At 39.2% G+C, this 15479-nt stretch overlaps 1 protein-coding gene across 1 annotated transcript; it reads right to left on the bottom strand.

Moving 5' to 3' along the window:
• Positions 1-2415: 2415 nt before the first annotated feature.
• LOC115918315 (putative aldolase class 2 protein CC_1201) lies at positions 2416-11814 on the bottom strand. The gene is made up of 6 exons (XM_030973155.1): positions 11574-11814; positions 10018-10104; positions 8078-8270; positions 6891-7065; positions 4900-5150; positions 2416-4230 (listed from the first exon to the last, which is right to left on the bottom strand). Exons 1-6 carry the CDS (start codon positions 11633-11635, stop codon positions 4075-4077), a joined length of 924 nt encoding a protein of 307 aa, XP_030829015.1. The 5' UTR covers positions 11636-11814; the 3' UTR covers positions 2416-4074.
• Positions 11815-15479: the final 3665 nt, after the last annotated feature.

Genomic DNA, 15479 nt, shown 5'->3' on the forward strand with positions numbered 1-15479 from the left:
ACATTAGTGCCGCGCTGGGGCTCGAACCGCGGACCTCGTGATTCACAGTCCGGTGACGTATCCACTTGACCACGACACCTGTATGTTGTTGCTTTGTCGGGCAAGCCTCGGACATATTTGTTAGGTTTCAAAAACAACTTTTTTTATGGGTATACATAATATTTGAATATGTTAGTATATCTGTCTTTTGTGGAGAGAGAAAAAAAAGATAAATCAAGCCCTTTTTGCTTTTGTAATATTTCCGGTTTATATGAGGTCGGATTTTCATTAACCTGAATTTGTTTTAATACTGTACCTAATGATAAGTTTTCTCAGTATTTTAGGTGTGTCAGTCACCGAAACTTGTTTGCTGTTGGCGTTAGGGGTAACATATGGCTATATATGTATACAAACTATTAGCTGTTATATGATGAAGCATTTGATGCTCTTATGATATCTTGCATGTATACACTCATAATTATGTAATGGTACATATAAATATATATATATTATTCTGTATTCCGTGCCGCGACGTAGTATTGGAACCTTACCACTGAAATAATACAAACCCTCTACAAATATTGTATCCATCCTTGTCTTGTCTAATATCCATGAGTTCCCGTTCCTGTGATAATGTCTGTTTTATCTTGTAATGTTCTCAATTTCCCCCTTGCCAGTCCTCCCTTCCCTTAGCTTATACTCCCCTTTCCTTCATTAATTCCCTCTTCTTCCTCCAATCTAATTCGGGTCTGCCCCCAACAAAGTTTCGCTTCACTGTAAGCCCCTTCACTAATGCTTTATACAATGAATGATGAAACGTACTTGTAGGCTTTATTATTATCTTGGCTATTCTATTTAGAAACCAAACGCTTGTAGTTAAGTAGTTTACTGAAAAAGAGTGAACAGAAAAGGGATTATATTGTGTAATGAAAAAGAAAAAAAATTATGTGCAAAAATGAATGAACTTCAATTTGAGCTTGAGTTAATTAACGCACGCGTACACACACGCAAAAAGAGGGCGCACACGGAACCAAAGTCTGACTGAGGATCTGTGTACGCCCTTTGTGTAGGGTTTTTGTTATCCTTTCTTTTCCTTTATACTCCTGAACTGTGGAAATGTACATATATAATGCCACTTAAGGTTTTTGATTATGATTTTTACATTCTATTTACACAGATTTTTTTCAGGCGATTGGTAATCTTTAAAGTACATTTAGTGTATTGTGATCATGGTGCGGATCCAGGAGGGGGCCCGGCCCCCCCCCCTTGAGAAAAAAATCATGCAAAATCACACGATTTTTACCTTTTTGGGGGTTGGGCCCCCCCCCCCCCTGACGCTCAAAAAAAATTTCGAGGACCAAAAAAAAAAAATTGTGCTCACTACCCCCCCCCCCCCCCCCCCCCCCCCCCCCCCCCCCCCACTGAGCGACTTTTCGGCCGGCGCGATTTTCAAATTTTCGGGAGCAAAAAAAAAAAAAAAAGTTGGCCCCCTCCCCTAAGAAATCCTGGATCCGCGCCTGGTATATGTGGCATTTCTTTAGCGACGTAATGATTGTAAAATGTACTGTTTGGGGCTGAAATAAATTTGCTGTGTTGTGCGATTGACGAGTTGCTCTTTTTATTCATATGAGTGTAGTAGAAATGTGAATGATTATATTAAGGGAACATTTATATTCATGCTACCCTCGTTGTTAGACGTGACATAGCAAAGTAAAAGTTTAGATCCTAAACAATTGCTTCCATACCTTAGAAACAGAAGCACATTTCAACACGTCACTATTATCAATAGCTCTTTTATTGAAAAAATATGTATAGATCCACAAGTTGATTTCCATCCGCCTTCTTTTTTTACAACAGGTTTTATCATTGTAGGACATAAGTAATTCATACATGTGAATCCGTTTAAAAAAAATTATAACATTCGCCTATATATAACTTTTCATTTCAATAAGAGTTGATATCGACATTGCTTTTCTTCTTCCCGATGTATATATAGCGGTAGGACCCAGATGTTATACATTGTAATATGTTTTCACCAGATAGTTTAGTAATAGAAAAAGAGCTATATCAAAGAGATTTCCAAAGTTAAAGCATTTTGAGCACACACTCTGAAGTGTATTGAATACAGCATCCCTTTGTGGTAGCATACCTTAGTTTTTAGAGCTTACACTCATTTGTAATATTTACATTGCATGTAAAGAGAAAACCAAGCCTGAATAAAGAGGGGGCGTCGATACAGAAGGTGGGGTGTGACACCCTTATTAAAGCTGTTGGTAAATCTCAAATGCATTTTGTTTGTACGCCAGTAAAAGATGTGAACGTCTGTCAGCATATTCGAAAAACCGACAAACGTAATTTTCCTTGTCGGCAAATTAGAAAATTTTGAGCTGACTTGTCGATAACTTTGTTCGACACTCCACTCCCCATTTAAAATGGTCTGGTGACGGCCTTTATGACTAAACCACAAAACAGTCGGCATTATGCTCATTTATAATGCCTTAACAAATCATATGAAACTCATGAAGAAAAAAAAGATTCAACAATATACAGAATAATGACGTCAATTCCCTGGTAAAAGTTTAATTTTACAGTTCTTCATGTATATTACAGTGAGAAGCAGTTCTACATTTTTTAATCACCCTAAACAATTTATCAGGCAAGTGTAGAAAAGGAATACACGAATTACCCCCCCCCCCCCCTCAAAAAGAGAAGGACAAATATTCTTCTTGGATATGAGAAGTATAGGTTCATATAGATAAGCCGTCCCCACTCTATAATTGCTTTCTCGTTCATACGTTTAGAACAGTGTTACATAATGATACACAAGTATAGGTATATATATATATATATATGTGAGAAATGAAAGTAAAATTACGAAAAGATTATTGAAATCGATTCAAATAAGGGGAAAATCATCTGAAATCATTTTCCAAAAAGATAAATAATATTTTTTTCAACAATTGCATTTGAAATATAATTCATTATCGGTCATAGAAATATAAAAGATATATAATGCTTAGTCTTCAAGATAAATTTTAAACATAATTTTAGCCAAATAATAGGTACACTGATATCTGTATATGAAATATAGAATTGAAAAACTTGGCTTGCACCAATAAAATATATTTGTAGGGACGTTTATCTGACTCTGTGAAAGGATAAGCGATGGTACTAGTTAATACTTTAGTGGATAGGGAGTAGAAATATAATTAAATTTCAATCGGATTCATGCCTTTTGATAGAATCCCGTGATTGAAGGGAAGCAATCAAAAACAAGCCTTCATTTTCCCCAAAATGCCATTAAGATTTCAGTCCGTTGAAAATAAATTCTTACAAAGGAATGGTTGCGAGTCCTTTCAATTTTGTTTATGACCATCACATTCTTCATATAATATAATCAAGTATAGCTGCAACGGAAAAGCGTGTAGAAGATACATTACAACTATGTTAATCTTTTGGATATAAGCGAGGTCCATTCATATATTTTTCCATTATCATGATTCTAACTTGATGTAGAGCCATTATTAGTTACATGCGTAACCAAAATCATTTACAAATTATAAATGTAAACCTTAACTTTCGTTCTTCATCTCGTAATATAATGCTACCATCTTGAATTTCTAAATCATAACATTGCCCTCAACATTGAGCGTACATCATTTTCATTCGGAGGCCAAAATAAGCTGGTCTCGTTTCTGAACCGGCAAAATAAATGGCCTTCGAACCATGATCAATACTTCAAGGGCAAGTCTCTACTTTTTTATTACATGAACAAACATTTTGTTCTCTTTCCGAGCCCAACAATGGGTCGCCTAATCACTTGAAATAGGCCGTTTTAAATGCCCTTCAATAGGGGTAAAAAGCACAACTCCAGGAATCAAACCTGGTCATGACTGGAGACTGGAGAGGCATATTTTATTTGACTTACGAGAAGAAAAAACTGCAGCCACTCTAAATCTTTAGTATATTGCTATTTGTAAACATTAAAGATATAGGGTATATATTTCGAAAAAATACAATTTAGTTTTTGTATGGATAACATCTCATTGCGCTTCCACAGTTATTCCCCATCATGAGAAAACGAAACACATCTTCTTAATCCATTAAATTTGGTTTTTCGTTGGCCAGAATTCTCTTCATGCTTTCAAAAAATGCCGATGCATTATGCTCGTAGCAGTCATCGTCAGCTACGGATTTTATGACTTCAGGAGTTGCGGTCATTCCTTGGGCCCCAGAAGACATTAGAAGAACCTGCATTTTTAGAGGATGGAGAGAGAGAGGAGAGGATGCGTGAATGAATGAATACATGGAGGAATCTCACTTTGGAAATATTCCTGTGTAGAAAAAGACCCAAAATCATAGATATGATGAAAAAGGGATCCATAACATCAGGTAATCTTTAGACTGAAACGTAATCTAAGCCTTCTCAGTTATTCCCTTTTTTATAAATCAAATAAATATAAATATAAATATTACAGTAAATGAACACAATCTGACAAAGCAATTGGTAAAATGTAGTACGATTTATGGGGCATAAGTACAAGAATGTCATAGCATAGCTCTATGTGTACCTCCTGTACGACACCCCCCCCCCCCCCCCAGAGTATTCTCTATTGATTGATTCCGTGGTCCCGCGTTTTTTTTTTGTTTTTTTTGTGGGGGGGGGGGGGGGTGGGTTATTATTTTTGGGGGTGGGAGGTTCATTATTTATGTCATGGATTTAACCCCCCCCCCCCCCAAAAAAAAAAAAAATAAATAAATAAATAAAAATAAATAAATAAATAAAAAATTTAAAAATTTAAAAAAAAAATTAAATTTAAAATATTAAAAAAACTATAAAAAAACTATCGCTTTTAATCGCATTTAATATGAGCAGAATGTACTCATGAATGTTTTGTCTTGTTATAATATTTTACAAACCTGTATCTGGGCCGCTCTTTCGAGATAATACAAATTATCAAATGCATCGCATGCTCTCTTGGCTACTGCTAAGACTCCATGCTGTCCCATTAAGAGAAGGTCCTTGTCTCCTAATACCTTGGCTAACCTCTCGCCTTCATCAGAAACGTTTGCAAACCCGTCGTACTGCATGTCATACGCGATCTTGTTCAGAAAACGCATGCTGTTCTGACTCAGGCCAATCTTGAACGGTTCAGGGTCCTTCATGCAAGCTAGAAAGATTTAAAAGGAAGATTGATATATGAATTATTTCATTATACGATCTATCCCCATCTATCGTACATAAACCTGGTACCCCCTCCCCCCCCCCCCCCAGTTCCCACAGTTCCCAAAATTTCCGGTAAAGTCCAGGTGCACAAACAGCCTTAACGAGAGCATATCGTCCCCCTCACCACGAACCGTCCTCTCTAGCAAAATTTGCTATTTTTTCATTTTTCATTTTTTTTCATTTTTTGCATGTACTCATGGTTACCTACATCCTGTAAAAATTTCAGAGCGTGAATATGCTTGGTTACGTAATACCGTAATCATCACAAAGCGTCCGCTCAGCGATTATAGGATTTGTCTGCACCACGAACCGTCCTCTGTTGCGCGCAGTACCAGAGCCTTCCATTCAATTTGTACACGCGCGCAAGTAGAGCGGACGGTTCGTGGTGAATTCGCTTAGCGTGATCGCGCATTTTATCTTTTCCACGAACCGTCCTCTCTGTTTACAAACCAATTGTAGCAAAACTACTCCAACTCAAGAAAATCTAAACACACTGTATAAAACTTTAAGACCTAAGCTCTCAAGTCGTCCCATTGATTTGTAATATAATCTGTTCTAAAGTCTAACAATTACCGTTTCAAAAAGTTGTATCTTTTAAACGCGTTTTCTGCAAAACTGACCTTCGCTTGGAAATGCGCGGAGAGGACGGTTTGTGATCCTCTTTAGCAAAATTTGCTGTTTTTTTCATTTTTCATTTTTTATTTTTTTTGCATGTATTCATGATTACCTACATCCTGTAAAAATTTCAGAGCGTGAATATGCTTGGTTACGTAATACCGTAATCATCACAAAGCGTCCGCTCAGTAATTACAGGATTTGTCTGCACCACGAACCGTCCTCTGTTGCGCGCAGTACCAGAGCCTTCCATTCAATTTGTACACGCGCGCAAGTAGAGCTCACGGTTCGTGGTGAATTCGCTTAGCGTGATCGCGCATTTTATCTTTTCCACGAACCGTCCTCTCTGTTTACAAACCAATTGTAGCAAAACTACTCCAACTCAAGAAAATATAACACACTGTATAAAACTTTAAGACCTAAGCTCTCAAGTCGTCCCATTGATTGTTAATATAATCTATTCTAAAGTCTAACAATTACCGTTTCAAAAAGTTCTATCTTTTAAACGCGTTTTCTGCAAAACTGACTTTCGCTTGGAAATACGCGGAGAGGACGGTTCGTGATGCGAGCGACGATATGGATCGTAGAATCAACGAATGAAGACATGTATCATTTATCTTCTTCAAAGAAACTCCTAGGTCCTTGTTGTGATTTTATATTGATATGCTTTGGGAATCAGATAATTTCAGAGTACACAATTAAGAGTGCAAAGTCCTCGAAACCGGGCCTCGAAATAACTAATACTAATCTAATGAATACTGTGCCTACAAATCAGAAATATGTAAAACTATAAATTACAGATAGAAGTTACGTAATATTAATTTTGGCATCAAAGACATTCGCATAACATCACCGAAACAACTAACGAAAAACTAACCCAGGGCAAATTAAATAGTCCTGTCCATCACCAATTGAAATGTGCGCCCATTAATTACTTAATCCGAACATGATTTCTATATGATGTACAGTAGGGTAATGAATTTGCCCTTGAGTTAATTTGTCCGACAGTTTAGTTGCAATTATGTCGTATCAATCTCTTCACGCATTACCAATAGTTTGTATGGATTACCGATGGTTGTAGTGTAAGGTTGGTGAGTGTGCAATACTGCTGTCATCCCGTCTATTGGATAACGTGCATTATGGATTGGTCTGTGTATGCAGGAAGCAGAGATATTCGGTTCTCCATCTCCCTCTATAACTTCTCCGGTGAAGAAATCCATTCCCAGTAGGCCCGAAGCAGTCACCTTATCAAGAAAAAAGTGCACACTTCGTGAAAAACCGTAGAACTAATTCACTTTTTATATTCCAGTATTCTCACCTCATGGGATAAAATAGGAGTTATAGATATAACATTAAAAGTGTAATAAGCTATACCCATTCCGGACCATCTGCTGAAACTATAGGAAGCATACATATAACCGCGTAGCCAGGATTTCATTTTAGGGGGGCGGAAGTGAGCACGCGAAGCGTGCGAATCACTTATGCTACAGTCACACGGCCATGTTACGGACCTGCGGATGCCTGCGTATATTTGGATAACGTATTTTACGTATGGATAACGTATATTCTGCGGATGCTTACGTATATTTCATCCGCAGCAAAATTTTGAGATTTTCAAAATTCCGCTGCGGATCTGCGTATGTCTGCGGATCCTGCGGATTGAATTACGGATGGATACGGATGCTTACGGATGATACGGATCCTTGCGGATGCTTACGGACTTTTATCCGTAAGCATCCGCAGCTACCGTAAGTGGCCGTGTGACTGTGCCATTACAGAGCGCGCTCACTAGGAGGGTAGGTGCAGGGAGGGTGGAGTTCCCCCCCCCCCCCCCCCCCATCGCGAAGCGCGGAAGCTTTGGCGTTCCATTGAAGTATTAGAGAAAGAAGGCGATTCGTTGTACCATTCTCAATTGACTCTTAATCCTTGTCTGAATTCAATTTGCCCCCTCCCGCGCGAAGCGCGGAAGCTTTGACGTTTCATTAAATCATTAGAGAAAGAAGACGATTCGTTTTACCGTTCTCGACTCTTAATCCTTTTTCTCCCTACGTCCTCTTTCTTTCTTCTTTTTTTCTCTCTTTTTTTTTTTGGCCGGCTTTTTTTTGGGGGGGCGACCGCCTTCACCGCCCCCCCCCCCCCCACGGGTGCTGGAGGGTAGAATGATCTGCCAATAGGAATGTGCGTGATGATGTGTGTAGCTTGTGTGGGGGAGGGGGACGTGTTGGAAACAATGTGTGAGGCTGCTACGATACTTACCTCTTTCCAGTGCATTCCGTATGGGATGAGTAGCATCACATCTTCTTCTCTGACGCGAGATGGCGCTCTAAGAGTCAAATGGTTACAGATGCCCTCGCCCATATCAAAAAATTCTAACGCTCTGTATGTTGTAGCCAGGTCTACACGGGCCTTGTAATTTGCTTCATCGCGACTAGATTGGTCTTTAGGGCGACTGTGTTGAATAGAAATAAAAAGGAAAGAGATTATATTGGTCAGTTATTACGAATGCGAATAAGCCAGATCAGCAGATGTGTTAGCAGCTCTGCAAGTTCTTGGTATGACTATGCTTGTCCGAGCAGCAGTCGCATAGTAAAATATCGCTCTCCGTATGAAACCGAATTTATGTCCTACATAAACATTTCTATCCAGCGATACTAGCAACAGGCCAAACAGAGCAAACAAAATTCAGAAAGTATGACAACTTGGATTTTCTTCAAAAGCCATATTGGCAGCGGTTTTGTTGTTGTTGTTGTTGTTTTGGTTTTTTTTTTTTGGGGGGGGGGCGTAATTAAATGATTTGGGACCAAAGTGGTTACCCATGTATTTTCAACATCACGATTCACCCATAGTAAGTGGAAAGAACACAAGCTGTGAATTTGAGCACATTATGCTACAGATATTTAACGTGAAATTGAAAATTATTTAGAAATACCATTGCATATTACGTTACACATTATGTTATAACAGTTTGTTTAAAGGAACACTAAATTACGATTAAAACAGTTTCCATTTGCTCAAGCAGCTCAACTCAGATATTATATCTTGATATCACATGAGAACGTACAAAATGTTTTGCCCACATGCAAACTCGAATGCAATGGCAAGTTTGAATAACAGTTTCCTAGATCATAACATAATTCTGTTTTAAGTGTGATTTGTAAGTTGTAGAAACATTAAGAAACTTACCTCGGGACAAGCTATCTCATATGATTAAATCGTATTACCATGTACAAGGGACTACTGAATAACAGGAATAGTTTGACCAGAATGCAACGCCACTCATTGGGGTTCACAGGGCTCAAAGCCGACCCCCCCCCCCCCCGCAGCCTTTCTCACTCGTAGGCTTAACCCCCTCACTGGTTTGCTTCCAATGTCCATTCACTTGAATTTTGAATTGCCCCTCCTCTCCTTCCCCCCCCCCCCCCCCCTCACAAAAAAATAGGTATTCGCTCCAGAAATGAGAATCCGTCCATTTCATTGATTACATAAGAACTAAATTGACTTGCATCCTTGGGTTTTGTACAAAAGTAACAATACACACATGATTGTAAGCCTACTCGTAGAAGGAATTTGGAACGGATTAGTACAAAGTCCCATTATAATGTAGAGTTTACGAGACTGATAGATAACGTGGTTTTCGCTTAAATGATGACTGAAGAAAATAATAAACACCGTTGTGTCTGGGACTGTGTATGCACCTTACAAACCGATATGTTTTCTCAGTTGCTACATAAATACAGTTAAGTATATCACTCACATCAACAGGCTTAATAAGAAACCATGACACAACAGAGGGATAGCTAAACGGTACACAATTATGTCAACCGTAGAGGAGTGTCTGAACTGAAAGATTATGCATGGTCTACTTTACTGGATTTCATAATTATATCGGCCCCGTTCGACCATGGACTAGTAGGTGCGTCCATGGTTTAGAGACTCACAAGTTGTGTTTAGCTCAAGACTTCGTGAATTATTGCGTTTTATTGTCGAAATAGAGTCTATGGCTACTGACGTCAAGGGGTACAAGGGCATGAAGAGGGGAGACATTACAATAACATTTGATAGATATATAAATATTTATAGAGTTATTTATTCATGTTTTCATTTCCATTATATAGTTTAAATTCATGTTATCATCCCGCCCCCTTTATTCCATCTAGGACCCCTCACAAATGAACCCAGATATCAAGAAGTCTTACCTCGATGTGACGGTTGATGCAGTGGTCTGCCATCTTAAGTTACAGAACTGAGTTAAGAACAATGGTTTCAGCTTACCACTGCAAAAGCTATAACAAAACAAAGACATTGAAATATGTTGAACTAAGCACATTGTCAAACGAATAGATTAGCGCCACAACCAGAAATACTGACTACATGTATGGTGAATTGACCATTTCAAAAACGAATAACGTTTACATAGCGACTAGCTATTACCAAAGAACTACTGCAGACATATATTCTTTGTTTTTCAAAGCTTTTTTACGGAATTACCCCCAAAATCACTTTCTAGGTCTGTCCGTAACAAAGTATATAAAATTCAATATTTCATAAATTTGATGAATTTGATTGAAAGGAAACCCAAATGCGGTGAAAGTCAATATATCATATCATTGATCTGCGGATCATCATTAAAATGTCTACGATATTCTCCATTAAAGAGTAGAAAATTCCCTGGACAAGTGACATTCCGTAACGCTTGGAATCTACCTTAATTTAAATGAGGTATGGGGTTGGCTCTGACAGTGCACACTCAGACGGAGGCAATTTAACGTGGGGGTAAAGGTCGTGTTAAGAGCTAGTCGGGGTAAATATGGTGAGGTAGGTGTAAAGGTCGGAGTACACTCTACAAAATATTGGGCACAAAATTACTCAATTTTTACCCAACATGAGGGCGATTGCTTTGCCACTGAATCATTACTCTGTACGGCCACGCCTTGTGGTTTAAGGCATGGCCACACAGAGGATTTTTCTTTATATTGGGGACCGGGGGAAAATGCAATGAATTATTGATAATTTATTGCATTTTCTTCGTTTGTGGGGGTTGCCCCCCAGGGGCGGATTCAGCCGGCGGCAGGGGAGTGGGCCCAATTCGTGAAAAAATATTTAGCGGCGAAATAGCCCCCCCCCCCCTTGAGCGCCAGGGGAAGGGGCCCATCTCCAAAAAACTAAGGTTAAATTAACATGTTTTTACACATTTTTTCCGTGGGGAGGGCCCCCCCCCCCGCCCCTGGATCCGCCACTGCTGCCCCCTACCCTAGCCCCCGCTGCGTACAGTCATGATTCAGTGGCAAAGCAATGGCCTAGTAACTGTGAGGCCCCATGATCAAAACCGTGTCGATCAGCTATATTAGTGCCCTTTTCTGAGGCTTTTACCCTCATTACTGTCAGTTATGACTACAGATGTAGGTCCTCTTGTTGATAAACATTGTAGCATATACATGCTTTAGCAGTCATGCAAAAAAACACTCGCTAATTATTATTCAATAACATCTGAGAATGTATACTATTTTCTAGATCTATTAGGAATAAATCATTGTCAAAATCATTCCATAAATTGAGGTAAAAAACATTATTCCATTTGTATGACCATCAGTGTATATTTAGAAGGCATATAAAGAATATAAACATTATACACATACATGTAGTTACTATGATGATAATTTTGTACTCTAGAACTATCAAATGTACATTGGGTGAGTGCTAGATGTACGTTCATTGTGACGTTACAAGTGTTAATTTGTCACATTATGCCTACCTTGACCATTCTTCCGTTGATTGATTCACAGCCAAACGTAGCAGCTTTCTCATAGTAAACATGTTTGTATGAATTCAGTTACAACTAACTATGAACGAAAGAAATACGTAGTACGTGGCACCGGTGTTGAGTAGCAATCCGTTGGAGCTGATATTTTTATGATAATCCTAATGGATATACGTCTTGTATTAGTAAACAAATACAATCACGAGCACCAGATAACACTCCTCCAACAAAGACGTGCCTGAATGCGTCACATTACGAACGGTTGCCAAAAAGTCGTCGAATTTCAAACCCGCCAGGGAGTCGGGTGTATTTTACGCTTGAATTCTACCCTGTCACATATTGGACGGGGCTCGGACTGATACGGCGCTCCGCGGATCCACGGGCCGTTTCTACCTCCCCCCCCCCCCCCCCCAGCCTCCCAAACCGTTAAAAAAATAGGATAGTTACGTAAATTTTACCTTAAAAAAACAACAACAAAAACGCCCTCCCCCCCTGATCTGCCAGTTACACAAATGCGGCATCAAAATATTTGTGCTTCTCTGACCGTAATTAAATGCCTAAAACCCCTGAGCTTCTTGGGGCTCCGCCCCCTGAACCCTCCACACCAATTTACGCTCGCTACCCTCTACGTGATCGTAAATACTTTAGCCCCCCCCCCCCCCACTTTGATAAACGTTCCGCGGGGCCTGTGTATATACGCATACAACACTGATCTTTATGATGTCTTTAACGTGACATATCTATGAACATGACTGACAAAGAAAGCGGACAAAATATACAGTTCCTCAGGTAGACAAAGGAACATCCCTTCACTGCTATTATGTAAAAATGTGTAGAACAGGTGTCACATGCATATTCACCTTTTTACATAATAGCAGTGAAGGGATGTTCCTTTGTCTACCTGGGGAACTGTATATTTTGTCCGCTTTCTTTGTCAAACGAGAAAGAAAAGAAGGTCATTAAAAGGGATTAAGAGACAAATAATGATTGTGATTCAAATTGATGCGAATATTTGTTTGAATAAGCACTGCTATTCACCAGAATCTTCTTTGCAAAAACAACTTTTACAAATATCAGCCGTGCTTACTGAGTTGAGACGTTCCATTCAATTAAAAATACTCATCAAAGAATACACTTCTCCTAATCTGAAAACGATCTTTCAACACAGTGGCAGAATTGCATGGCTTATTTGTAAAAGTCGTTTTACAAGAAGATTCTGGTGAAAAGCATTGCTTATTCAAAAAAATCCTTGCATCAATTTGAATCACAATGATCATTTTGTCGCATGCGTCGCATGATCCTTTTATTAAAAAACCTTGGTTTCTTTTTTATATGCAGGGGGAGAAGAAGCTATGTCAATAAGAAATCACAAAGATCGGTTGTATTATGCGTATATACATATGATAACAGAACAAAATGTTGATTATCAGAATGTCATTTTGGAATACCTCTATACATGATACCGGATCTTACTGTGCCGATACCATATTGTCTTAAGCCAGTATCAGTATTAGTATTAGCCAATGTAAAATTATTCTTCTTTATTCAGTTCAGTATAATGCTTTTCCTCAAAAATAGTTTCGCTATTTTTTTAGGGTTGAGACGCTAAGAAATGGTTTCAAAGCAGCAACAAAAAATTAGGGTTATCTGGGATAGGTGAAAGTGAGAGTTAAAAAGAAAGTCATGCTAAAACGGCGCTTCACCTCCAACCCCCCTCGAAAAAAAAAAAAAAAAAAAAATAGTGGTCCTCCTCTTCAGCACCCCCCCCCCCCCCCGCTTTAATATTCACCGGCCGGCTGAGTCGGCGCAAAAATGTTCCCAAAAAACTGGACCCCAAAAAACAAATATATGTGCTCTTATCCGACGCCACCCCCCACTCATTCGCCTTTCGCCGGCTGGCTGATTCGCCGCTAAATATTTTCTCAAGATTTGGGCCCCCCCCTTTGCCGTCGGCTGGATCCGCCCCTGGGTGGGGGGCACAGGAGGCACAGAGCCCCCCCCCCCCCCCATTTTCAGGTACCCCCAAATTGCCCCTTTTTACATAGGGAAAATGCCCCCTTCACTTTGTAAGAACTGCCCCTTCCACATCTAAAAAGTGCCCCCTTTTCCTTTTTATAAGTGCACCTCCATTTTTCTTTATAAGATCCCTCTCACTTTCTCATAAGTGTCCCTTTCACCTCTGATAAATGCCTCTAATACATGATTAGTGCCTCTTTTCCTTCACAACTGCCCCTTTTCCTTTGCAATAAGTGCCCATTTCCCATTCTCATAAGTGCCCTTTTTCATCTCTGGTTAGTGCCTCTTTTCCTTCGACAACTACCCATTTTCCTTTGCAATAAGTGCCCATTTCCCATTCTCATAAGTGCCCTTTTTCATCTCTGGTTAGTGCCACCTTTTCAGGTACAAGAAGTACCCTTTATCACCCCTGAGTAGTATCCTCTTCACATCTAATAATTGCCCCTATTCAAATCTGACAGGTACACGTTTTACTTTGACAAATGCCCCTTTTCCAGTGAAATAATTGCCCCCTTCCCCTTCTGATAAGTACTCCTTTTCATCTTTGATGAGTACCATATTTCCTTCGGTAAAGTGCCCCTTTACCTTCTTTATAATTATGATCACCTTTCTCTTTTTAATCTGATAAATGCCCCTATCAAAATCTGATAGGTGCTCTTTTACTTCAATAGATGTCCCGTTCCATTCTCGAAACTGCCTTTTTTTCAACTCTGTTGAGTGTCCCTTTTCAGATGTAAGAAGTGCCCCATTTTCACCTCTGATAATTGCCATTTTTACTTTGACACATGCACCTTTTCTTTTCTAATAACTGTCATTTTCCCCTCTGATAAGTGCCTACTTTTCCTTCCTCCATAACATGATCCCCTAATTCAAAGTGACTTAGAGCCCCTTTTTATTTAATGTTCCCTAGAGCTTGCTCGCATTTGTAGTTGTTATAATTATGTTACTTATCAAATGCTTCTTTATAAGATGTAAGTTTACACAATGCGACCTCACAAATCTTAAAATGTTTGCTCGTTCGAATATTAATATCCAGATCATCACACCCAACTGCAAAGTATGTTGCTTAAGCAGTATATTGTACCACGTAAAGAGATAAACAAATACTGATGTCATCCCTGGTCGTGTTATCGCAATCATGATTATGTAGGGAAATATACCAATGTCTAAAAATGGTGTATGTTCACTTAAGAGGTTTCCCTTTGTAGGTGCCCCTTTTTTTCAAGAAAGTGCACTTTTTGTGGGTGCCAACCCCCCCCCCCCCCCCCCCCCCCCCCCCCCCCCCCCACTTTGGAAGACACTCCACCGCCCCTGTGCTCGGGAGGTGCCCTTTGGACACTAGTGGCGTCCATCAATAAACAAACGGGAGTCCGGCGAATCCAATTGTTGACCTCCGATAAATACTCAAGGCTTCCATTGGTTAACACGCAAAGACATGTATTTTAAGAATGATTATGCTACCCCTAGAATCCTGTTGAAATGATGTGCAATGGAATTTATATGATGTTTGAAGAAATTGATAACCAGAAAATAAAACTCGAAAAAAGCAGGAAAGAATAAAGAAAAAAGGAAATAATTCTGAATCATGTATTTGCTTGCATGACTACGCTTTGCAAGTGTTTAGTCTGCAGTTTATTCACCTCAATAAAATAACGAAAAGGGAATACACTTTATCATGTATTTTATTGCCAGTGCAACCTTGTTTCCTCGTAGTTAAATTAAAAAGAGAGTTATGTTGTGTGATCAGAGTACACGCTTTTACAATATTCATTCACAATACCCCACACACACTCATAATTCCATAAGATCATACCAATTCAGCTCCACTTTCATTTATGGATATTTCAGCCGTCTCTGAACCGATTTTGATCAAACAAAGATGAT

The sequence above is a fragment of the Strongylocentrotus purpuratus genome, unplaced genomic scaffold (genome assembly GCF_000002235.5).
Source record: "Strongylocentrotus purpuratus isolate Spur 01 unplaced genomic scaffold, Spur_5.0 spur5_scaffold_6, whole genome shotgun sequence".
Classification (NCBI taxonomy): domain Eukaryota; kingdom Metazoa; phylum Echinodermata; class Echinoidea; order Camarodonta; family Strongylocentrotidae; genus Strongylocentrotus; species Strongylocentrotus purpuratus.

Excerpts from the sequence above, each read along its gene's own strand:
- LOC115918315 (XM_030973155.1), bottom strand. The coding sequence starts at position 11,635 with ATGTTTACTATGAGAAAGCTGCTACGTTTGGCTGTGAATCAATCAACG. Across the intron at positions 7,066-8,077 it reads ACGGAATGCACTGGAAAGAG|GTGACTGCTTCGGGCCTACT; the intron begins GTAAGTATCGTA and ends TTTCTTGATAAG. Across the intron at positions 4,231-4,899 it reads AAAGAGCGGCCCAGATACAG|GTTCTTCTAATGTCTTCTGG; the intron begins GTTTGTAAAATA and ends CTAAAAATGCAG.